The sequence below is a fragment of the Pteropus vampyrus genome, unplaced genomic scaffold, assembly GCF_000151845.1.
Source record: "Pteropus vampyrus isolate Shadow unplaced genomic scaffold, Pvam_2.0 Scaffold1, whole genome shotgun sequence".
Taxonomy (NCBI): domain Eukaryota; kingdom Metazoa; phylum Chordata; class Mammalia; order Chiroptera; family Pteropodidae; genus Pteropus; species Pteropus vampyrus.
The window spans coordinates 3,183,937-3,209,205 of NW_011888782.1; the positions used below are offsets into that span (position 1 = coordinate 3,183,937).

Genomic DNA, 25,269 nt, shown 5'->3' on the forward strand with positions numbered 1-25,269 from the left:
AAATACCAAAAGAAGCTAACCTACGCAATAAGACTATTAAGATGATAAAATATGGCTATGTTTTGATTTAATAATAAAACTAGTAAACCATAGTCATAATATTTTCAGAACGTTATGTCAAATATGAAGCCGATAAAATCTGAACATCGTGGCAGGACTACTACGGGTTGGAGAGAAAGAAAGGAAGACATGGGAGTGTTTGGAGGAGAGGAAACTACAAAATAATGAATTTTTTAGAACATAAATTGAATTGTATCTTTGTGACAGCTATTTAGGACATTCCAAGTTTTTCATGGGTTCCCTAAGTATAGAGTCTGAGAACAAAAAATAACCTGGCATATATTTTACCACAAGGAATTCAGGAATTCAGGCAGCCACTGAAGCCCACATCAATCTAATTTTCCTGATTCCTATGATTTTAATAGCCACCTGCAGCATGAAAATTGTGTTTGCTATTAAATTATAGCTATAAATACCATATAATCAGTACACTATCAATATGTAATAATTCTGGAATGACCATGTGACTCCGATTGTTACAAATAAAATCAGGGCTATGCATTCTCACTATATTGAGGAATCAATTATGTCAGAGGCTCGCAGTCAAGTGATTTCTTTGTACCCTTCTCCCCGAACTAATTTGCATGTTTTTTAAAGTAAGGTAGAAAAACATATGAATGTGACAAAATGTCACTTTCATTAAAACCTTTAGGTTATTTTTATATTAGCAGACAGAGAAGTGTTCCTGAAGTGGAAAAGTAGAGCAAAAATCCTAAGATCCACTGCCTTCCCAAGAAAACCCAATATAATAAATTCTCAAGCAGAAATAAATGCAATAACCTCTATATACAGTTTAAATTGAGTAGGGGACTCATCTTATTCTCTAAGGAGCATCAAGATAGTTGAGATTGCCTAAAGAGTTCATGAAACATGTCATTAAAATTTAGACTTGACCATAATTCAGTTATGATCTCTTTAGAATATGCAGTGATATGAAAGCAGAACATTCAGCTGATGTTTCATGGGTGACTCAGAAGCTGCATTTAATTCCAGTGCGGATTGAAAATTAGCTGAAGTAAAGATATATATTCAAGTTTGCTACATGATAGCCAAATTAGAAGCAAGCTAAGTGTACAAGAGGTAGTTAAGTACAATCACTCATTGAAAGTATCATTATGAAGACTCAAAAAAATCAGTAGGAAGCTTGCAGCAATATGTAAAATCTATGACATAATATTATGTGAAAAGCAGGATACGCAATTGACTAAAACTATTTAAAACTATATGTCTATGGAAAAAACAAAGAATATATTCCACACTATAAGTAGTTCAACTTGCTAAATTGTTTGATTTGAGACCCTTTGTATTAAAAGTTTATATGGTAGCACAGTACCTTTATAGCTTTTGAAAAATTAGCAGAATCCTGAGGGTAACAATAGACAAGATACAGGAACCATGTGTACCTCTACTGAATCTTCTAGCTCCATGACTGCAGGGGCATGAAGTTTTTTCTAACACAGGGTTTCTCTAACTACGGACAGTTTAACTGGATCATTCTTTGTTGTGAGGAGGATGGCTTGTGCACTGTGGAATGTTTAGCAGCATCCTCGGTCTCTATCCACTAGATGCCAGTAGCATCTTCTAGCTGTGACAATAAAAAAAAAAAATGTCTCCAGACATTGCAATGTGTCTCATAGAAAAGTGTAGAGTGGAATTGCCTCCAGGTCGGTTTGTAAGAAGTGATCACTAAATACCTTTCCAGCTTTAATACTTTATGATTGATTCATAATCAAATGACATATTTGCTTTAAAAAAAGAGACCTAATTTGTAGATCAGAAATTGATTAAAATAAATACATTTAGAAAAAATACTAAATATAAAACAAAGACTGTGCATACTCCCTTGAGCTCAATTACAGTTTCATTGAAAAGGAGAGTGTTGCTTCTCATTTTCAATGAAATTCATTTGAAAGAATATCAGTTGACATTATCCTAAGGCCTGGAACTGCTTAAAGTTTTGAGTGAGCCTGAGGCTGATTTCGGGTTAATATTTAACATTCATTACAAATTATCCTGTCCTTCTTTAATCTTGAAAGTAGACTAAATATATTTTAAACACTGAGTCAACAGTTGCAATCTAATTAGAATCAAATCACCCATTTTCCAAAGAATTATGTGTATTTTAATGGTAAGTAATTAGGAGGGATCGAATTTCTAAGGAATTCTTATGTTGCAGATGTTGCAGTGAAAATACATGATAGTATCTCTAAATAATCTCTATACATTGTATTTGGATCTTAAAAAGTGTTTTCTTAGATATTGGCTGGCTGGCTGGCTGGATGGACGGATGGCTGGCTGGCTGGATGGATGGATGGATGGATGCTCAGTGGTCTTGGATGAGTAAAATAAAATTATAGCCCAGTTTACTTGGAACTCTTTGGAAACAGGCTTTTGATATAGATTATCCTTGAGCTGCTGTAAGAAGTGGAGGGGGCCAGGAAAGGTGATGACATTGAAGATGAACTTGAAAGTCAGAGCAGGTAAGAAGCAGAGAGAAAGGCACAGGTAGAGAAATAGTAGTTGTGTTTCTTGTGACAGAAGGTGATATATACAACTCATCACCAGCCCACAGGATTCTGAGAACTTCTTAAATTTCTTAAATGGTTCAGATTCCTGACTTTCCCCCAAGTCTCTCAGTTCAAGGGCAGAAAGATCAGCTATAAGAATCATATTATGAACCAGTAACAAGCATAGCATATGGAGGTACTTATGAATATTATCAACCTTTTATTTGTGCAATACATCTGGAACTTATCAAAGCTCATCTCTTAGCACCTGAATAAAACATCTGAAACACAATTTACTCTCCATGAGGATGACACTTGATATGGAAAGTTCTCAGCAGGTTTTGGCAATTGGATAAAGAAAAAAAAAAAGGAATAGCACAAAGTCTCTAGACAATACTTATGATCTGAGAATCAGATTTATTTTAAAGGATAAAAAGTACATATTATCCCTAGGTCTGAGACTCACTGTTTCCAGGTTATCATAACCTGACATAATCCTCCACAGAACTCTCGGCACACTTCAGCCCACTCCAGGAGAAATTGGGTGGGGTAGGGGTAACTAACGAGTTACGTTTTTTTCTATTAAAAAGTAAATTGTACAGCCATGTACAAATAATTGTACAGCCATGTACAATTATTTCTTCAGCCAGATTGGACCTTTCACTAGTTATTAGCATCTTAATTCTAAGACATCTGAAAAACCAAATGAAAAGTCTATTATCACTGAAAAATGGTCATTAAAGATGGTTGCAAAGATGAGTTTTTTTCTTTCTTAAATATTCAGTCATATCTGTGTTTCCTAAAAAGATTCACACTTTTAAATTATTAGACTTTAAAATGTTTACCTCTAACAAAATATCACAAATGACAGTTTGCTATTCTAACACTGCCCAAACAACTCTTTTTCTTCTTTGTAAACCAAAACATAATAAATTCTTGTTCCTTGAGGACTGTTGTTACTCCCATATGATTAAAAACTCAAAAAAATTAACTACATCTATTAAAAAGAACAAATATTGTATTCTCCTCTTTAAGCTATGTATATCTGACAATAAAAAACTTGTTTTAACTAAAAATATACACATTTGGGGTAAATACCCAGCAGAGGGATTGCTGGATCATATGGTCAGCCATAAGAAGAAATGAAATACTGCCATTTGCAACAACATGGATGAACCTTGAAATAATCATACTAAGCGAAATAAACCAGACAGAAAAAGTTGAAAATCACATGACAGCACTTATATGTGGGATTTAAACCTAAAAGCAATAAATGAACAGGACAAACAAACAAAGACTCATGGACATGGACTATAGACTAGTGGTTACCAAAGGGTAGGGATTGGGGAAGGAGAGGGGAGGTAGGCGGGGTAAAAGGGGTCAAATATAGGGGGGTAGGGAGAGGGTGAAGTGGGTAAAGGAGATCAAATATATGGTAGCTGAAGGAAACTGGACTTTGGGTGGTAAATACACAATAGAATATACAGATGTCAAATTATAATGTACACCTGAAAATTATATAATTGTATTAACCAACATTATCCCAATACACAATAAAAAAAAAATACATACATACACATTTGAATGCCTTGATGCCATGGTACTACATATACTCAATTTTACTGCATTATCTCTTTTTAAGCCTTATTTTCAACTAATGATTGACTTTTTTATTCTTAATTCTAGTTTCTTTTATGGAAATTTATTCCTTTATGGAAAGTTCAGCTGTTTTAAAGTTCAAATATTTATGTTATAGAAATAAAGGATTCAATGTAGGAACATGAATGTTGAATCTAAGGAAAAAAATTATTTATCTAAGGAAGCTACTAAGAATAACTATTATTCATTTTAATGAATAATAGGCATGAAATTGGCCCCTTTTTCTTTTAAACATGTAAATTCTAACAACACACATGATACTTATGACATAACACTTTAGATGCTGGCTTTCTGGCCAAGTGAGCATTTTGGGAGACTCTAGAAGCATAGATGGAATGTCTGAGTAGTCTGTTCAGAATGTCATTTTTTTAAATGAAAATACGGACAAAAGTCCTATGTATCTGATTTGTTTGAAACTACTAAATCCTGACAAAAGTTATTACTGCTTTGCCATTTGCATGTATAGAGTAGGCAGTGGGGGAGTTTATGCTTTATCATTTCTAGGTATCTCAAAAATAACATATCTTCTCATATAATTACAAATTCTGGACCTCTAGCAAGGCCAACTTTTAAAGTCATTTTAATCTCTCCTTTGCTCTGATGTTCTCTATCCTACCTCGTTCTATATCATACTAACCTAAGATGTGGAATCTAGAGAAATCTCAAATTTGATAAGAATATCAGGGACATTTCTTAGAGCTTATATGAGTGATTTCTTTAGTGGTATTTGTCACCATTTAAATCTTCACTTTCTATTTAAAAAGTAGTTGCAGCTACCATCTTGAACTTGAAAAAAGTTGCTTTAGATACCAGCCTTAATGTATTTAAGTCTCTATTAAGTGTTAGGACAAGGACCCAGTGATCTAAAAATTTCTATTGTAACTTTTCATTTCCTTACCAGAAATGAGACTTGCAATTTCTTCAGAATTCTGATCTTTTTCATATTTAGTCATTAATAATGGTGGCATGAACATTTGGCTTGGAATGTAAACCAAATGGTCACTTCCATTGTCCTCAAAAACGAAAGATGAGTCTCTCCCAGCATTTAATTCCTGGCTAACAAAGCTGTTCTCTCCTGAAGAGATCTCATGTGGTTCATTAGTAAACCTAGAAGATAAAAAGGAAAGTTTTAGGTGAATCTAGATAGCTTTGGGAAATGTAAAGAAAGGATTTCAAGAACTTAATATAATTATTTCTTATAAGAAAAATGAGTGGTAAAAAAACTTCATTTCAAACAAATAATTCATGAAGATTCGTTATACTTATTATTTAAAAAGTATAAGCTGATAAATTAAATTTATCCTCTCCCTTTCCCCATTTACTTATAGCCTATGAATAAACTAAGTCTGGAATAAACTAAGTCTGATTTGCCACAGAGTTTTAGATAAATGAGAAAATAGATAAATGAGTATTCATAGGTTATTTGGAACAACCAAATAATATATCTCAGACTGATATCAATCATCATAGAAATTATAGAAAATAGTCATTTAACTTACCAAGATTGCTCTAAGAAAAATAAGACCGTACAAAATACATCTCATTGACAACATACCTCTTAAAATTGTGTCTACATTTACATTCTTAGGCACTTGAGAGTTCTCTATGATAATTTGAGAATATTGTGTTTTTATTTAGATGATGACAGAAAACATATTCAATAGAAGTTTATTCTTATTTTTATTCTACTCAAGCAATTTTATGCAATTTCAATGTTCATGTTTACATTTGTATTTGATACTGGTATTTGGCACCCACTGGTACTACTTTAACTGTTGAGAGTTAATGAAGAAAGGAAAAAAAGTCAAACATAATACATAATACATTCACACCAAGTAAAAGTAAAACAATATCATGACACACAGCATGAATGATCTCTGTGCAGTAGTGCAGGTGAAGATAAGTGATGAGGAATCAAGTCACCATGTAACAAAGCAGGCAAGCTGAAAGCAGATGCACCTCTGCAGCGTGCATCGTATTTTACATATTTTAACATTATGCACCATATTTTTCCAGTTTTCAGGAATTTTATTTTGGTAGAGCAGAATATCCATTACATTAAATTAGTGTTTTAAATTTGTGTCTTACTGAGCTTGCTTGGATTTGATGCACGCATTTGTTTGGGTCTGAGAGTTGCATAAGAACTATAAGCATATGGTATTTACAGCTAGATTTATGTTTGCACACGTTTAAATAACATTATACTATGTTGTCTGCAGTTCCATAAGAATTGATTTTCCTTTAAGTGAGTTAATAGCATTCAATGTTGAGAAAGGCTGCTGCATACGACATTAGTGTCATAATGTCTTCAGAAGGTATTGGCTGTTTGACACTTCCTTGCTAACTACCCAGTAAATGAAATCTGACATTAGAGGAACATGTACTTGCATGAATTTTGAGGAACATCGATCTTGCCATTTTGCTTCTCGATATATGTAAGAGGACTTTATCTGTTCTGAGAAGCTCTTTGTTTAATTGCAATCTGAGAGGATAGAATAATTATGGCCCTAAATTTGGGCTTTCACAGGGCTACAGTCAGGGATTCATGCTAAGGGAAGTATAGAGAGAAGCACAGAGCGGTCAAATGGGCCGTTCTCATTCTGTTTGAAGTTCAAGATTCATTTAGATTAATTATTTATATTTGTATTTAGGACACAAGGTTTAGGAAAATTATTTATATGGCAATTATATTGAGGGGTCTTTTATGCTACATGTTGGGGATGAAACAATGAATCGTGCAGCCCAGACTTCAGTGACACAAGACACTGGAATAAATTGTAATAAGTGCCTCAGCAGAGGTATAAAAAAAAGTACCAAAAAAAAAAAAAAAAAAAAAAGGAAGAACTGTAGATTTTGACTGAGAATAAAGATGGGCTTTGAAAAGGAGACAATTTCAATCAGAGCCATGAAAGATGGGTAGGCTTTCACTGGAAAGAACAGGGTCCCAGGCAGCAAGACCAGAGGCCCAGGAGGGTGAATCAACAGTTCACACAAGGCAGACAAGAGTCCGGTATAGCCAAAACTCAGCATTTACGGTGGGGAAAAATGTGAAATGAAGTTGAGGTCAGTTGAGTTAAATTGTGGATTCTATTCTGGGAACTACTGAGGAAACCATGAATTTCAAGGCAAATTGTAATAAAGCTTATGTAGATGTTTTAAAAACATCAATCCAGAAAGCATTCTCGATGTGTAACTTCTATTACAGAAAATGGAATACATGAAGAGCCATTACTTCAGAGACCTTATTAGCTTCCTCAGCCTAATAACCTGCCATTGGCCAGTTATACACCCATCAGTCCATTCACAGTCATTTGTAAATATAAGAGCTTTCCAACTCACAGGAGATCGTAATTTTGATGATCCTCTATTTCTGAATTGATGAGTCTACAGGCATTCTCCAGCATCGGTGGTGGATACTGATTGAATCCTCCTATTGAGAGAGCAAAGTTATAGTTAGGTTTTTAAACTAGAAATTGCATTTGCTAGGTAAAGAGAATTCCGACAGGAATCTTCTTGAAACAATAAATGTGACTAAAATATTTCAGCAAAATTTGGTTGGGGTTAAAAAAGAAAATAGTAGCAATTCGAAATAGCATTCAAAACTTGATTTTAGAGTGTTTTGTGGCCAAAGAATTTCCAGCGTCAGGCAAACAGACCTCCTCAAATTGTTCATTTAAGGGTTAATTATGAGGCGAAGAGACTCATGATTTCCATATGCTCAGGCTAACAAAATCTAAGGGAAATTTTATTGACTCTTATAAAGCTTTCTTACTCACACTTATGCTAACGAATTAAATATAGAAAAGGTAATATTTTATTGCATGATGCTATTTCTCTGCTTCTGCACCAATTAACACTGATTTTCTAGGAGGAAAAGAATCACTGAAAGGGTTTTAGCTTACTGACCTGAGTAAATCTCTCCACCTCCTTCCCACTGCTGTTCTATAAGCTTTGAAATATTGAGATGTATATCATTTTACCTCTCATGCAGGAAAACAAATAGTTTGTAGTTAAAGGAAACTGTTGACCATTGAATAATCCAAGACTCCATGAAAATATTTCAGAAAATATTAATAGTTTTATAATAATCATATTTCTCTGGTTCTAAGATGAGCATTTTCTTCCATTGCTCTAAAATGAGACTATGCTTTCTAATTAATTACACTTGACAGTTGCTATTAGTGAGGCAAGAACTGCGATACAGTTGTTATTGTCTGTGCTTGTGGGAACAGCAAACAGGCCAGCATCAAAACTTGTAGAAGTGGTGTCACTAGTTTGGAAAATATCCCAGAAGTATTAGGAGTTTTTTAACTCCTAAACAAGTGGTTAGGGGAAAGCAGTGAATTGGATGTATTGAATAACATTGCTCAGGTGAAAATCAAAAGTAAGCAAGATCTATGTGAAAAGATACTTAACATTACTAATCACCAGAGAAATGCAAAAACCACAATGAGCTATCACTTCACACCTGTCACAATGGCTATTCTCAATAAATCGATAAACAACAATTGTTGGTGAGAGTGTGGAGAAAAGGGAACCCTTGTGCATTGTTGGTGGAATCGTAAATTGATGCAACCACTGGAAAACAGAGGTTCCTTAAAAAAATTAAAACTAGAACTATCTTATAACCCAGCAATTGCACTTTTGGGCATTTATCCAAAGAAATTCAAAACACTAATTTGAAAAGACATATGCATCCATAATGTTCATTGCAGCATTTTTTACAATAGCCAAGATACGAAAGCCACCTAAGTGTCCATCAATAGATCATTGGACAAAGAAGAGGTAATATAAATATAGATATTTAAATATTTATATATTTATATAATGGAATATTATTACTTGGCCATAAAAAGAATGAAATCTTACCATTTGCAATGACATGGATGGACCTAGAGGGACTATGCTAAGTGAAGTAAGTCAGACAGACAAAGACAAATACCATATGATTTCACTTATATGTAGAATCTAAAGAACAAAATAAATGAACAAACAAAACAAAAATAGACTCATAGATACAGAGAACAAATTGACAATTGCTGGATGAGATGGAGTTTGGGGGGTGTGGCTGGGTGAACAAGGTGAAGGGACTAAGAAGTACAAATTGGTAGTAACAAAATAGTCATGGGGTGTAAAGTACAACATAGAGAATATAGTCAATAACATTGTAATAACTATGTATGGTGCCAGGTAGGCACTAGACTTATCGGGAGGATCATTTTGTAAGTTATTAACACTATTAACAAACACTAATTTATTAAAACAAAGAGGAAAAACAAAATTATGACTTACGTCTGATTGAGTACACAAATGGCTTTAAAAACTTCACAATATAATCCAAATCTGGTTTATGAATTCTCCCAAGTTGTATCAGATGGTGATCAAGTGGGTAGCTGGCTAACTCTTCCATGTCGTCCTTATGTGTAGAACCCAGGGAAATCACAAATATGACATAGCCTTGGCACTTGGCCCTCAGAGCCATCTTCTTTAAGAATTCCTGTCTCTCACGATTTTCTCCAGCTGAGACCACAAAGATGACCTTGTGTTTTCTCAGGTTGGCTGTTCCTGGGAAGAGATTCTCCATGATCCACAGTAGGGCATGGCCAATGGTGGCTTCTCCATTTAGCTGTTGAAGGGAATTCTGAATGTGGCTCTTCATTACAGCTAGATTGTCATAAGTTGTAAATGCAAACTCTGTTTTAACCACATCTATCTTTCTCCTGGAACTATCCCAAGGAGAATAGCTCAACAAGGCAATTCTATCACCAGAGTCTGAGATTAAAGGGTCTGAAGCAATGTTGAAGTTGTCCAGCATTGAGCTCACCAAGTCTTTCACAGCCTTAAACTCATCATTTGCTATATTCCGAGAATTGTCTAAAAGGAAGGCTATATCCATGTGTGAATTTTCAGGTACAAGAACCTCTTTGATGCAAACATTTGGAAAACATTTATCTGAAAATATAGAGAGAGATTCATCATTGATTCAATGTTGGCACAACCAGACAGTTTTTGGAGATCTTCTTCAAGAGATTTAGTGACTGATTACCAAGAATGAATAATCTGATCAATATCTCTACAACCTCACATCATTTAAATTAATGAGGAATTTTCAATGTCCCAACATTTCTGGGGCCACTAGCAGGCAATATAGGAAGGTCTTTTAAAAGCAAATGTAGGTAGCATACATACTTGAAGTCTACAAGTCATGTCCAAAGTCATTTAGAAAATATTTTCCGTATTAATGCAAGCTACCAAATTGTTCCCAAGAAAAACCACAATTGGGATAATCTTCTAAATCAATTTTCACATTCTATGGATGTTCCATACATTACAAACAGAGATTGAAACCCCGATATATAGTGTTGGAAAACTAGAAACCTTAAAATAGAATCTATAATTGAGAATATAAATCTCTGATAAAGCCAGATTTAGTAACTCACCCAGAAGGCATTTAATTGTTTCAGCACAATAAATTCTTCTCATTGGTCTTACCATAGCAAAGGGTACAGCGTTGAAGTCTTTCTAACGGTTCATAGTCTCCATCTGAAGGCACTGGAATCACTTGAAATGTGCCAGTGTCGTCAAACTGTATTGAAAAAGAAAAACATGCTCATTTGCTCATCTTTAGTCATTATCAGGAAGCCACTGTGCACCCACTTTAAGGACTAGTTGAAAAAACACCTAATGATTATTACCTTGTATTATAGCCCTTTGTTCTATTCAGTGCATCTTTATACACACACACACACACACACACACACACACACTATCCCCCTTTTATCCTAAACATCATGCAAAGAAGGATATAAAACAGGTATCAGCATCCCTATTTTATAATGAGAAAACCGTCACAAGATGCCTACCAGATTCATCCAATGGGGCAAGTATTAAAACCTCACTTTTTTCCAATCTTGCATTTCTGTATTGAATTTTTACATGCTTATGACTATGCACCAGCTACGTACCACACATCAGCTTCTGAAGTTGGGTTCTATAGGAATTTTACATTCACAAGTTTTTTTGGCCTCTTTAAGTAGTGACTCCAGTTATTTCCACCCCGATCACTGTATCTAGAAGAAGGCATGCCTTTCAGATGTCCAGTGGACTTCCCAATCACAAATTCCAAATAAAAGTCTATTTCAAAAGGCAGTAGACAGAGTAGTACATCTATTCAAAATTCTTGGTAGTTCACTGCCTGATTTTGTCTGTTTCATTTTTGCTTTAATATTCACTGAAATGGGCAATATAAAGCAATAATTCATTCATTCAATCATTCAGTGGGTCAATAACTGTTTATTGGGCACTACTGTGTGAGGCACTATACAAGACGGAAGCTTTTGTTACAATGAAAGAAGTCTACCATTCCCGGGTAGTGATGAAGATATCTCTCAGTCCACAAAGATGCTCATGCTTTTCCTCCTTCTCCCATGGGAAATTAAAGGATTAGGAAAACCACACCTGTTTTTCTGTAAAGTACTGAGTGAGCATTTGGAAATATTTATAATCATTCCAGCCTTATGCTTAGAAAGTATTTACTATATTCCTATTCGCTACTTTTTATGAAATTGGATGCTTTGGGTGTTATTTTGTATTTGACCTTATTGGTCAAAATGATGCTTTGATAAATCAAGGAAGTTTGTTCACAGGATTAAACCACACGTTCTTCATTCATTCATTCAAAAAATATTTACTGAATGCCCACAATGTTATAGGTACTGTTCTGTGTGCTAGGGATACAGAAATGAACAAAGCAGATAAAATCTGTACCTTACATTCAGAAAGGGGACATATAATATAACAAATAAATAATCTAGTATGTTGGGAGGTAATATTTTTAGAAGGAAAAACAGTTGACTTCCTATAGTCCTTTCTATCAGGATTGATTATGACTCTCCCTGTGGCTCCTATTTCTAAAAAAAAAAAAATTCTTGGATATGTTAGAATGCTGATTCTTTTCATTATTTTCCTTTTTATAGTAGAAATGTATTTATATGAAAATAAACCTTTATAATCTCTTGGATGACATGATGGCTTCATACAGCTCCAGAAACATGTATTTCATGGATAAACTTAATATATTTAAAAATAGTAGAACAGCAGATGGAGAGGTTCTTCAGTTTTAGGGGAGGGAGAGGGAAGCATAGATCCCATAAAAATCTGTGGATCCAACAGGAAAGGAACTACTCTTGGGGAAAATGTTCATACTCATCAAACATTTTACACATTAGGAGTTCGAAGATCCCCTAAACTTCATCCCTCAAAGGTTAAGACCAGTTGTTCAATGAGATGCAGTGAGCAGGTGATAGATTTGAGAAACAGATCTGCAGAAATCTGGTAGAGCACCATATTCATAAGCCCTAACAGACAGAACAGAGTTTGAAACTTGATTTAGCCATTTAGTAGCTGTACAAAACTGGAGAATCACTCAAGCTCTCTGGGCCTCAGTTACCTCATTTTCAAAGGGAGATAACTGCATTGACTTCAGAGGGTTGTGATAATGTATGAGTACGTAGGAACAGTGCTGGCACAGAGCAGAAGCTGAGCGAATGTGGCTGCTATTATTATTGCCTACTGTTATTATTAGATATTAGATTTCATGGACCCTGGCAACAACACAGCAGCAAAAACTGCAAAAGCGCTCAAGAGGCCCCATATCTCTCCCTACTCCTTACTATTGCCACCCTGTCAGTATCACTATCTTAAAAATGAAGAAGTTGCCAAGGGATCTTACCCCAAAAGTCTCATCAAGGAAAGCCCTTTCATTAAAAGCAAAGACTGCTGGGCTGATATCCAGGGCACTAAGCTCCATGGTGGCTGCGATGATGGATGACCTACTGGTTGCTTGTCCATTGCTAAAAAACACAGCAACTCTCTTCACATTGGCTCCTGCATATGTCCGCTTGAAAATGTTCCGGGCTACAAACCTCATCACGTTACCAATGTCTTGGGCTTTTGTAGGGATTTGATATTTTATTTGAGAAAGAAGCTGGAGGAGTTTTTTCTTGCTATGGTAGTCAGACCAACGGATGAGGTAGCTGGTGTCTGAGTCATAGGAAGCAACAAGAACTCTTGCTCCCACAGGGCAATTATTTTCCCTGATGTTAAGGTCTTTGACAACAGAAATGATGATGTCCCTCATTTCATTAAATCTCTGCTCTGTGGTACCGTAGGACTGGTCCAACGCAAATACCAGCTCTGTCGGATACACTGGACACTTTTCTACAAAAATGAAAAGCAGAAGTATTAAGTTATTCACTGCATTGAAAACCTTTCCCACATCCCTTACTCCAATGAGGTTGGTTCACACCAAGGTCTAGGAAAATGCAAGTGTTACATACAGCTCTAGAACTAGAGGTACTCACATGTAAAGGAAGGAAAGGAATCTGCTTTGTTGAAGGTGCTGCATAAAGATGGAGCATTAATATTTGGCTATGTAAAGTACAGACTTCACAGCCTCGCTTCCCTAGTGCCCAGCAGAGTCCCTGGTAGATTCAATTCAAATCCATCAAGTTTTATAGGGCACTTACATGGACAAAGTTTTTTTGTTTCGTTTTGTTTTGTTTGTTTCAGAATTAAAGTGAAAGGCTCCATCCTTTGGGATAAGCTCAAAGATCCTGTGGGTCTACTTCAGCAAGCCTCTAGGAGACCAGGAGCCCCTAGAGTTGATATGACCAGCTGCAACGAAAATGTCATCCAAAGGATCTAACACACCGCGCAACGCCAATTACAGTCTAGGCCTTGGGGTGACTATCTCAGAGTCAGGCGGATGAGTGGCAGGCACTTGATGAGATGAAAGGTATGAATGTGGGTCAGAACAGGGAAAGGAAACATTGCCCGTCCAAGAAGCTGGTGTCCATGGGGTCAAACAGCAGACAAACAGAATGTGGTCAGTCAGAGAGCCCTGTCACTGAATCCCCCAGCAACACAGGATCTACACTGTGAAGAATTTGAGCTGTAAACTGACAAGACTTAGAAAGAACAGTGTGAAGGGGCTGGGGCTGGGAGTCACCAGTTTATAGTCAGGTTGAAACATGAAATTGACAGTTGTAGTTAAAATCAAAAGACAGAAGTGTCTACGTAGAAGGAAGAAGTCCTTTTTTTCCATGGAGGGTGAGGCTTTCTTTCAAATTGGTTTAGTCAGAACACAGTATTTATTTTGGCAAAAAACACAGCATGGTAAGAATACTCACCTTTCCAACAAGCTTTAAAAAAGAGAGAGAGAGAGAGAGAAAAAAAGAGACAGAAGAGTCAGTTACATTTTTGGAACACACACTAAAAATAATCCAAAACAAAAAATTTCAACAAAGCCTAATATTTTGTTTGATTCTAAGTGCACGTGAATGTAACTGACTAATGCCTAAGTTACAGGGAGCTAAGGCTCAAGGATTAAGGAAGATACACACAGAATTTTATTAATCTGTGAACCTTCCTGACCCTTTCTCCCTGCGAGTCATGGGCAGTAAATTAGCAGAATTTTGGTTGAGATCTGAAACACTGATCTCTTGTCTTAGAAGCAGAATAGATGAGCCTCTGATCCAAAGGCAAGATAACTAAAATTCAATTTGTTTTGTCTCTCCTCTTGTAGCCTTCTGAGAGTCCTTCAGCAAGGCGAGGCTAAAATATGGGGTTTTATTTTCTTCCCTGATGAATATCTTGGGAACCTCTATTTTCCTACAGAACTGTGAGGATTTCCAAATAAACTGTCTTTGCTAAAGAGTAAACACAGCTCCTGCGTTTGAGTGATCTCCATATCTAGAGAGAGGAGGAAATCTCGCCAAAGATTTCTCTTGAGCAAAATAGCATCTGGTTTCTCTAAGGGATTTACTCTGTCAGATGAAGTAGGGGAAATGTCAGCAAATCTTTAAAAAAGCACAGGCCTGACAATTTCTATGCTCATTTTACTAAATTCCTAGGAAGCAAATGAGTCACTTCAATATAATGAAAGATTTATTAGCGCCGACAACAAATTGGCTTCCATCCTGCTGTCCCACAGCACATGCTCCCCTCACATCGACCCTATTAACATCTTTTGTCATTAGCCTGTGCATCTCAAGGCCTGAAATAGATCCCTTTTTTTCTGACAGAGAACTTTGTTAACCTCCGACCCAACTTTGAGGCTAGAAGCGCAGGCTCTGGAAATAGATACACATGTCTGGGTTTGAATCTAATAAAGCTGGGTGACTTTGAGGAAACTAGTTGACCTCTTTCAGTATGTTTCTTCTTAAACTTATTTTTCCTAAGAATCTTCTTTACTTATACCTGTCCCTCCAAAACTCTAATCATTTGGGTCCTCCTGTTTTATTCTCGACCACCCTCCTCTCTCCCCACTCCCCCTGCAGCCTCCTAGATCTTTTATTTTATTTCGGGCGTAAGGTCCGAGCCACCAGCTCAGGACCCGGGCCCTGAACTCTGTGTGGCAGGGAACTTCTGCAGGACTACAGAGCAAAAATGTTAGACCAGGTCCAACCTGACAGGGCCTTGGTGATGTCATCTATGAAGTGAGGCCATTTGAATTAGCTCTAAAGGCCCGTCACCCAACTCCTCATCTAAGGTCTGAATTCCAGAATTCCATGCTCACTGATCAGCACTCCTTCTGGTTATAGAACCTGCCCACTCTCCCCCATCCTTTTCATTTCCTGGCTACCTCCTTTCATTCAGTGTTGGAAAACTGCTTTCAAATCCCAAACTCTACACAGGGCAGGACATTACCTCCCCGGCCCCTTCACCTCCTTTGGTCTCCTTTGATGTCCCTGAGAAGACCAGCACCACTTTGAGCGCGTCTGACCGCACATTCGTCTCCCCTCCAATAGCTCTCCCTTTGCCCTCTCCCTGTGGCCCCAGGCCTGGTCCTCACCTCCTCCATGCTGGAGAGCGCTTATGCCTCTCGAGCAATGTCTTTCATAAGGTTCACTCCCTTTGAATTCTCTCGTCACTGTTTTCTTCTTGCTTCTTTTCAAGTTGCCCACATTTGGCAGGACTTCCTCATCTCTGCAATGCCATTTCCTATACGTTGGCCACACTCTTTTTTGCTAAAGTGTCTCCCTGGGTTCAACCCGTGGGGTTCGGTTTCTGTCTCTCTGGTTTCATTCTTTGGAATTTCATCCATCCATGTGGCTCTAAGGACTAAAGCACTTGAGTGATTTCAACAGCTGAGTCTCCTACCCTGGTCTTCACCTTGATTTCAGTCCCATTTCATCAGCTGCCTGTATTTTATTTTAATTTAGGGCCTACCTCTAAAATGTTTAAAGTCACCATGTTTTCCTACCAATTGATTTCCCTTCGCAAATCCTCCGCCTCCTGATCCGTGGTGATACTAAGCTATTAAGCTACGCCTCTCCCCATCTGCCACATGCTTGCAATGACTACATTCTCATCCAGTCCCCTTCAGTAAAGTCTTTCCAATTTTCCTATTTCGCATTCTTCTAATCGTGATTGTATAAGCATTATTATAAACCACATGTAAATGAAGAAAGACTAATCACCTAAAATTCTACCACCCAAATACAATAAGTTGTTACATTTTTCTACCTTTGTCTCCAGTATATTTCTATGTATATATATGCACATATATATATTTACATGTAAAAATAACGAGGATTCAATTTAATTTTCTGCTTTTTAATGGCAATATTTTTCATATTCTGACTTCATAAAAACTATATCTGCCTAATATTTTATCAGATGATATACCATAACCTAATTATTCTATAAGTGTAAAGAGTCTGAATGTATAGTTATTTTGTTTTAATGAATATTTCAAAGATCATCTATAATTTTTTCCTTGTTTTGTTTTATTTCCTTAGAATAAATTTTCAGAAGTGAGTCACTGGGAGTTTTCTACCTCATTCTCCCCTTCTTCATAATTAAAGACAATGTTTATTGACTCCTGTTTTATTCTTTTGCTGAAACTCTTGTTTTGTCACTCCCAATTACTTCTTTATAGCCAGATTCAATTAGCTCCATCCAAGGAGCCTTCATTAAGTAAGTAAGTAATCGACTAACCAGAAACTCCCTGCTCACCCCTTTAACCTCATGCTCTCTCAGGCCTTTGTACATAACTGGTGTAAGTGTCAGCTTATTCACCCACCATGTGAGTTGGTCTCTAATTGTTTCCCATAGGCATGTTTTCTCTTGCTGTAGGAATCGCACCTTATACATTTAAGATGAGTTAAGGTGTGCCTCACTTACTTACACCCCTTTTCCTCCCACCTTTGATGCGAGCTGTTCCTACAGAAGGCACATCTGCCTTCTTCATCAGCGAAGTCCACCTCCTCATTCACACACCCACACTGCCTTCGTCCCAAGTGCCCTCACCAATCACTGATGCACTTGTCCTATGACACATAGATACTCACGACTATGGTTCCGCATGAACTGGATCAGATCACATTGCTGTCAATAAAAACAGAGAGAGGGAACAGAAACATGAGCACAGTGACCTGTGACTGGCTATATTTATTGGCCGGTGGGCGGGCTGGGTATTCTTTCATGAATAAGGAGATACTTACAGAATATACAGGCTTCCCAGGCATGCCTTTAGGGCCCTAGGAAAATAAAATCAGAGCAAGTTATTGGTATGCGAATTGAAGTCTTTAATGTCAAAACAAAAGCAAAGGAAAAGACCTTCTTTCTTAAAGGCACAGCTGGCAGAGAGCAGTGAATTGGTGGATTGTAACGCTCTTTCTCCACTTAAATCAAGAGGACAGACTTTTTTCAGTGTTAGATCAATTAAACTAAAATCTACCCAGAGTGAACTGAATCATTTACCTAAGGTAAGAAGTAAAGAAAGAAGAGTATTTCTTAAAGACATTTGTACTAAAGATATAACACTTAGAAGGCATTTCTCATTAGAAAAGTTAAAATTGTAAACAGCAGATTTCCCAAAGCATGGCACCAAGGAGAGGATTTACAGAGAATCCAGAGTTAAAGGTACCTTACAAATCAAGGTGTTTAAAATGCAAGTAGCAGCATACAACCTCTACATACGCGAAATAACCAAAGACAATTATGTAGCTAAATGAGCATTACACAAAAGAAAAGCATACACATTAAGCTCATAAATGCTGAGAGATTACAGAACAAAGGAGTAATTGAGTGAGATTAATCAGGAAAGGTTCCTGAAAAAAGGCAGTCCTTCCTGGACATCTTAAGCTTTGCTCTTTTCTCCTTCCTTTTATCAGGAACCAGCTTCTCCTTGGCAGCCGTTCTTGCAGTGTTTGTGCATGTGGATCCCTCTGGGCAACTGATGAATGCTAGGATGCTGGCTTCAAAAAATGCTATTACGTGTTCATATTAGTACAGTATCACTGGCTCCCCAGCTGCTCAACTGTGGATAGCAGTACAAGAATCTTTTTTCTAAATGACAACAGGGTATCTGTCCATCCATTCATCTAATACTCAGTTAAATGTCTGCTGAGTGCTGAGGTGCCCCACTGTGTGCTGCTGGTATTAACCAGAACTATTGTAGCCAAATCTCTCTAGAGTCTAAATTTTGTGGTATTCATGATTCTACCTATGGGGGAATATTTTCTTCCTGACCCAAATCAGGAAAGTATGCATCTCACTAAATGATGCTGAGTCATAACCTTCCCTTTACAAGTTATGGCAGAAAACAGAAAAAAAAAAGAAAATGCGCAGCCACAAATACAGAGAGAGAAACAGTTTCTGGCCAATAAATAAAATAGGCAGCCCACATTTTAACAGAGAATCAGAACTGTAGAGTAGGTCCTAAAAGATTTAAGAGTAACTTTGTTTTTAAGCAGAGGCGGAGGATCGAGGGCCTGAGACAAAGAAGCCACATTCTACTGTATTGGCAAGGGCTGAACACAAGACCAGGAAGATCTGGGACCCTCCAAATGAGAGCTCCAGAATCTGGACAGGACATAAATCCAGACTGGACCAAACTGGCTCACAGAGTAGATTTTTACCCACACGACTAAGAATATTTGCCAGTTCTTTGATGTGAAAGAAAGAAAAGATTGTATCAGAATACTCGTTATAAGTAGGTAATTCTCATCTTACTATGGATTCAGTCGTTCACAAAACACCCACTTTTTTTGTTTTCTTTATGAAGTCCCAAGTTAAAGAATCCATCCAGGTAGTGAGAAAATATTCACAATCCACAGACAAGATTAGCAGTTTCTCCACTTCTTACACAATGCTGCCTGTGCCTCCTACACAAAACACAGGTGCTGGCAACATTTAGTTCTTACCTGACTGTGCTCATTAGGGGAGAGAGACATGTAAATAAATCATCACAATAACATGAGAGGAACTAAAATAGAGATGCAAATATTTCATCAGAGGAAGATGTGCTCGACTGCCAGGAAATGCTTTCAGAGCTAACATTTCTCTTATAATGGAATCATAGTGGAAAGTTGCAGGTATATGTCCAAATCTCTCTACAGTCTAAATTTTGAGGATAGGTAGGCAACAATAATGGCTTCGGGAAACTCTAGCAGCTTGTCTAGTGTGATAGAACTTTGTCGGGACACCTTTACGAAGCTTATGCAACCGATCCCTGTTTTAAAACTTCGGTAAAAAAATAACAGTAACAGCTAATATTTGCATTTGACAGTATAGTTTACAAAGAGTATTCACTTTGGATTATCTGATCCTCATGGCTACCTTTTGTGAGGTGGTTAGCACGGGATATGTCATTCCCATTTTAGAGGTAAACTGAGAGACTCAGGAACTGGCCCAAGGCCACATAGCTAGTAAGAAACAGAATCTGGTCTTGAACCCAGTGTTTCTGACTTTAAACTCTGTGTCTTTTCCATTAAACCTAGAAACCTAGGAATCGGCATACTGTATGTGACTTAGTACATGTGGGAATACTTACTCTTCGTCCAGGAGGGCCTTGGAGTCCTTGAGATCCCTCCATACCTTTCAAGCCCCCAGGGAGCTGCAGACAGAAATATGCATTACCTTCCACCTCCTCTTCCATGGGACTACCTCAGTTTTAATGTGACTTTATAATTAAAAATATACTTTTAAAGAAAGCAACTATTAATTCAAGTCAAATAAATTCATTACTTGTAATATAAACAGCCATTCTTAATCATTGATAAACATGCGTTTCCCTCTTAGCCTCTTCATTCAGTGACATACTTTGCTCTGGCACTGGCAGTACATTTAAATTTAAATTAGTCATAAGCTAGGTTGGTGCTAAAAAAAAATAAAAAGCAAATATAATAGACACACAGAGATCTAATAAAAAATTTCCCATCTGCAAAGGATCAAATACAAAAAATAATAGCCCACGTACATAAGAGGATATGGGTGGGCTGTGTCATTCCCATACCTCAAGGTGATGGGTCTGGGTGCTAATGAAATTTACCAGCCAGATGGAAAGTATCTGTTGAATTGAATCTCTTCCACAGATAATGACTACTGACATTACATTCAAACTTTAAAATGAAAGAACGCTTGTCTCAGCATTTTGCTTTTAAATAAGTATAGCATTCCATTCTGTACTTTGCTAATTAGATCTCAACAGCCTTCTTTAAAATGAATACCCCAGATGACCTTGGTTATAGATAGTAGAATTGTCAGAAAATCCTCAGAGACACAGCAGAAAAATGTCAACTTCATTTCCACTCATAGGATTAATATTCTGGGCTTTCATATGTGCCTAAGAAAAGAGCGGAAGGCACTGACAATCCTTGGAACAGCCAGTTATCAATTTGTAAATCTTTATAATAGTTCAGAGTCATGGAACCTTAGACTTTTAGAGTTGAAAATGACCTTTGGTGTCATTAAGTTCAACTTTCGTATTATAGAAATAGAGATTCTGAAAAGGTGTGTTGAAGATCATACATCTAGGAAGTGACATTTCAGAAGCCCTTGGTTTGGACTGATAATCTCCACTTATTATTACAACATAAAAGCCAGAGTCTTCCATAAAAGCATATATTATTTCTGGAATTACTTACTCTTAGTCCCCTAAATCCTTTGGGTCCGGGCCCCCCAGGAATTCCAGGATTGCCAACTTCACCCTGAAAATTCAAATATAAGAAATCAATGTGTAATCAAATGTTAAAATATTTGCTATAAAAAAATAAAAATAATTATCTCCAATCCAAAACCCAATTGATCTTATAACGATACTATATAATAAACACTGAAAGTCATCTATCATTTGGTACTAAGTCACTGATACAATTAGATATTCTAAAAACTATTTTTAATTTTCTAAGAATACAAATATTTATGTATAAATAGCAATGTATGGCTATCCACTCAGTCACTAAAAATATCTAAAGAAAAATGCTTGTAAATCAGGGAAAACATATGGAGCATTGATTATATAAAATACTAAATAATGAATTACTTCCTAAATTTATGAATTATTTCTGAAAAAAATTGAAGGTAAAAAATATTTTCTGTGACTTCGGTGGGAAACTAATTTTAACACTTATTTATCAATATGCTAATTTTACATTTATTCCTAAATTGAAATGTGCTAATTTTCTCCCTTTATCAGTAAATTAGGAAATCAGTCCTCTTCAATGAGAATTTTTGTCCTAACGGTCACTTATATAGTCCTTTCTTGCACACTTCTCTACCTAAGAAAAGAATCTCTTTTGGTAATTCATCAATTAATAGCACTTTTTTAAAAATGCACTTTTAAAAGAGTTCAAATATTGACTATTTTCCTGTAGTCGATTTGATTTGCCTAATTAGACACTATTTTTTTAACTCATATTTTGAATTTTATTTTGAGCATCAAATATGTTGACCACGCTCTTCTAGACAGGACAATTTTTAAATAAAGGTAATCTTATTAAATAACTCCAGTGTATAAAACAGATAATAATGAGAACTACTTTGATTGAAATGGAAGGTCTGTCTGGTTCTAGAGCATGAAGATGGATTTCAGTCTGGTAGGTGATGAGTAATTCTGGAAGATGTTTGGTCAGGAGAGTAACGTAATTAGGCTATGCTTTGGAAGTGACGGTGCTGTCTGGGATGAACTGAAGCAGAAAGAAGTTGTAAGTAGGAGATCAATAAGAAGAATATTGTCATCTTTCAAGTGAAAGGAAATAAAGGCTGCAAAATATGAATGACAAATAGCAATAGCTGAAGCCAAAAGTTTTGAATGAGATCACCGAGGAAGAGAAATCAAGAAGAAGACAAAGGACTAAACTTGAGAGGATACCTAGAGTTAGGGTTTCAAGATAAGGCACATCAGGCAATGAAGGACAGGACCATCTTTTCCAATTTAAATGTTCATGGGAGTTAAGGATGGTCCTCTCTTCACGAAGCCCAGGCAAAACAACTGCCCTGCTATGTTTTTTATTTGTTTATTTGTTTGCTTCATTGAGATCTACAAGCTTATCTCAGTTCTCAAGTAGAAGGTTAAGATCATGGTAATGTCAACAGAAGGTCACATGCACAATACCTTTTGCCCCATATCTCCAGGAAATCCTCTTGGACCCTATAATTTTCAGCAAAGAACATAAACAAATCGACATATCACTTCTGCAGTATGACCATTTTTACTTCTATTATTTAGGTTCATCAAGTAACGAAATAATTGCTTTCCATATTTACCTTTACTCCTTTTCGTCCCATGTGACCATAGCCTGGGATGCCGTAATCTCCCTGTGAACATATCAGTTTATTTCAATATCTTAAAATTGAAAATCAATTGTAATTTATACTGGGGAAATTATAATGCCAGGAGAGAAGCACTGGGGTCTTCCAGGTGGAGAAGGCCTCATTAGTGACCTTGAACTCTGGAAATATGCTTGTTGTTGTGTTTCCTCACTTTCTGGTATGTGCCCTGGTACTTTTTTAGCCAGCTCTACTCTTCAAACATTGCATAAGTCATTCAGAACTTATGGAGTCAGTGGCTATTATTTGTCTGAGAAATTAGGAGCTGGTCCAGAGGTCATGAGTGAGGAATTCCCCTCTAAAAAATTACAAATGGCCAATAGACATATGGAAAAACGTTATCCTCACTAGGAACCAAAGAAATACAATTTGAAACAGTAATGTGATACCTTTTTTTTTTTTTTTTGGTAAATAAAATTGGTAAAGATAAAAATAGGAAAGTGACAATACCCACTGTTGGTAGGGATGCCCAGAAGGAAGCTCTCTCCTGCATAACACATGGGCGCATATATTGTTTGAATTTTCCTAAAGGCATTTTGCAATAGAGTTCAAGCCTTAATTGTATACATAATCTTTGACCTAGTTGTGCTACTTCTAGAAATTGTTGTGTAGAAATGAATTATGGTTTTGTTCAAAAAAATTTAGGTAGGTACAAGAATGTTCACTTCTGCACTGTCTATGACAGTGAAAAATTTAAAAAATCCAATAATAAGAGATCAGTCAAATGAAATAAAGTACATACATTCAGTAGAATATTTCGAAGTTATTAAAAATGATGTTGAGGGAAAAATATAATGACATGGGAATATGCTCTGGTACATTGTTAACAGGGAAAAATAGAGTGAAATTTTTTTTTTTTGGTATCTCTAGAATGTTAATGATAAGTATCTCAAAATGGTGGGATTGCGGAAAATTTTTTTTATTTCTCATTTTCCATCTTTTATGCTTGGTAAGTTTTCCATAATACCCATGCACAACAATTATGATAAACATTATTTTTTAAAATGAATAAAAAAATTGTTCCTATATTAGCTGCTCCATGGACCAAGAACCTGGTACAGCCAGAGCCACTGGAACAGATGCCCCCTTTCTTGGCCCTACTCCTCTCTTCTTGTGGCTCTAGAGTTTTCCAAGAAGGGAAGAGAAATAGGTGAAGCCATTTTTCAACTGACATGCATCTATATGGCCACATTGGTTGTCGGTATATTGAAAAGTCCTCTATAGCCTCTTTGCATGCCCCGCTTCTCTCTCACTGTTCTCCCTAACTTTAACAGACTAGCTACAGAACGAGAGCTGCAGGGGGTGAAAGAGATGTCCCAGAAGGTTCCCAGAAGGTTCTGAAACACTACCCCAGCATCTTCCCAGAAGATGAAACACTACCCCAGGTGCTTTGACTGATGGAACTCAGCACTTGGAGCTGGGGAAGGGTAAGAGTCCTAAAACCTCACACCTGTTTTCCTCGCTGTCCAGCTTGCCCCACTGGTCCAGGATCTCCAGGGATTCCAAGTTCTCCCTAGTAAATGAGATGAGAAGAGCTTTAGCTTGGTAAAACCAAACCTAGTTCCCACCATAGGAAGTTCTGTCCACCAGTTGGGTAGACTTAGGGTTCTCGGTGAGGGTTCAATGCCCAATAAGGAGATAGGGTATTGGAAACTAATAATGATTTCCCCAAAGGTGAGCAGAAAACATCAGCACAACTCAGGGCTGGACTCAGTGTTACAGAAGAACTGAAGGAGTAGGCAAAGAGTGGAAAATGTGCTCCAGGGAAAGTTGTTAATTTGCCCATCCAACAATTATTTACTGTCGTGGAAAATAAACTGTTGAACATGACAGGTATCGTCCTGGTTGGAAAGACAGACAATTAGACAGGCAAACCTGGGTGATAAAATTCAGGGTACTATGGCAGCAAAGAGAAGGAGAATTTCAATTAGATTTGGTGGGGCTACAAAGCTGGCTACCTGACAAAAAGGATCATGGATGCTGAGGCTTGAAAGATGAGTTGTGTGAGCTGGAAAATGGATCAAAGGAGGAGTGAGAATGATCCAGGGGGAGGGAAAGCACTAGTTCGAAGCCTGGGGTCAAGCATGCAGGAGAAAGAGGAGCTACAAAACCTCAGAATTAAACAGAGTCTAACAGCAAAGGGCCTTCTAAGCTACTTTAAAGTCTGGAGATTTTCCTAAAGGCCATGGGGAAATTAAGACTAGCTACATAACTTGTGGGGTTCAGTGTAAAATGAAAGCACAGGTCTCTTGCTCAAATCTTAAGCCTTTCAAGATGGTGACAGGAGAGTATTAAATCAAGCATGAGGCCTTTCTAAGCGAGGCCTCCTGTGTGACCGCACCGGTCCCAGGCCCCCGAAGCTGGCTTTGGGACAGGGAGTTGCTGAAAAATTTTAAGCAAGGGGGTGGGATTCCAAATAGGCCAA

The 25,269-nt window shown here is 37.0% G+C and overlaps 1 protein-coding gene across 1 annotated transcript in view; it reads right to left on the reverse strand.

The window, feature by feature from the left end:
- Positions 1-25,269, reverse strand: part of COL6A5 (collagen type VI alpha 5 chain) — an 80,924-nt gene that overhangs the window by 13,337 nt on the left and 42,318 nt on the right. Inside the window, exons 24-36 of the mRNA XM_011385030.1 lie at positions 24,295-24,357; positions 22,782-22,832; positions 22,630-22,665; positions 21,161-21,223; positions 20,068-20,130; positions 17,735-17,770; positions 17,582-17,618; positions 14,417-14,428; positions 12,958-13,445; positions 10,719-10,812; positions 9,519-10,178; positions 7,566-7,656; positions 5,125-5,333 (exon numbers count right to left, since the gene is read on the reverse strand). Coding sequence (XP_011383332.1) covers positions 5,125-5,333; positions 7,566-7,656; positions 9,519-10,178; positions 10,719-10,812; positions 12,958-13,445; positions 14,417-14,428; positions 17,582-17,618; positions 17,735-17,770; positions 20,068-20,130; positions 21,161-21,223; positions 22,630-22,665; positions 22,782-22,832; positions 24,295-24,357 — 1,903 coding nt within the window. The remainder of the gene's footprint in view (positions 1-5,124; positions 5,334-7,565; positions 7,657-9,518; positions 10,179-10,718; positions 10,813-12,957; positions 13,446-14,416; positions 14,429-17,581; positions 17,619-17,734; positions 17,771-20,067; positions 20,131-21,160; positions 21,224-22,629; positions 22,666-22,781; positions 22,833-24,294; positions 24,358-25,269) is intronic.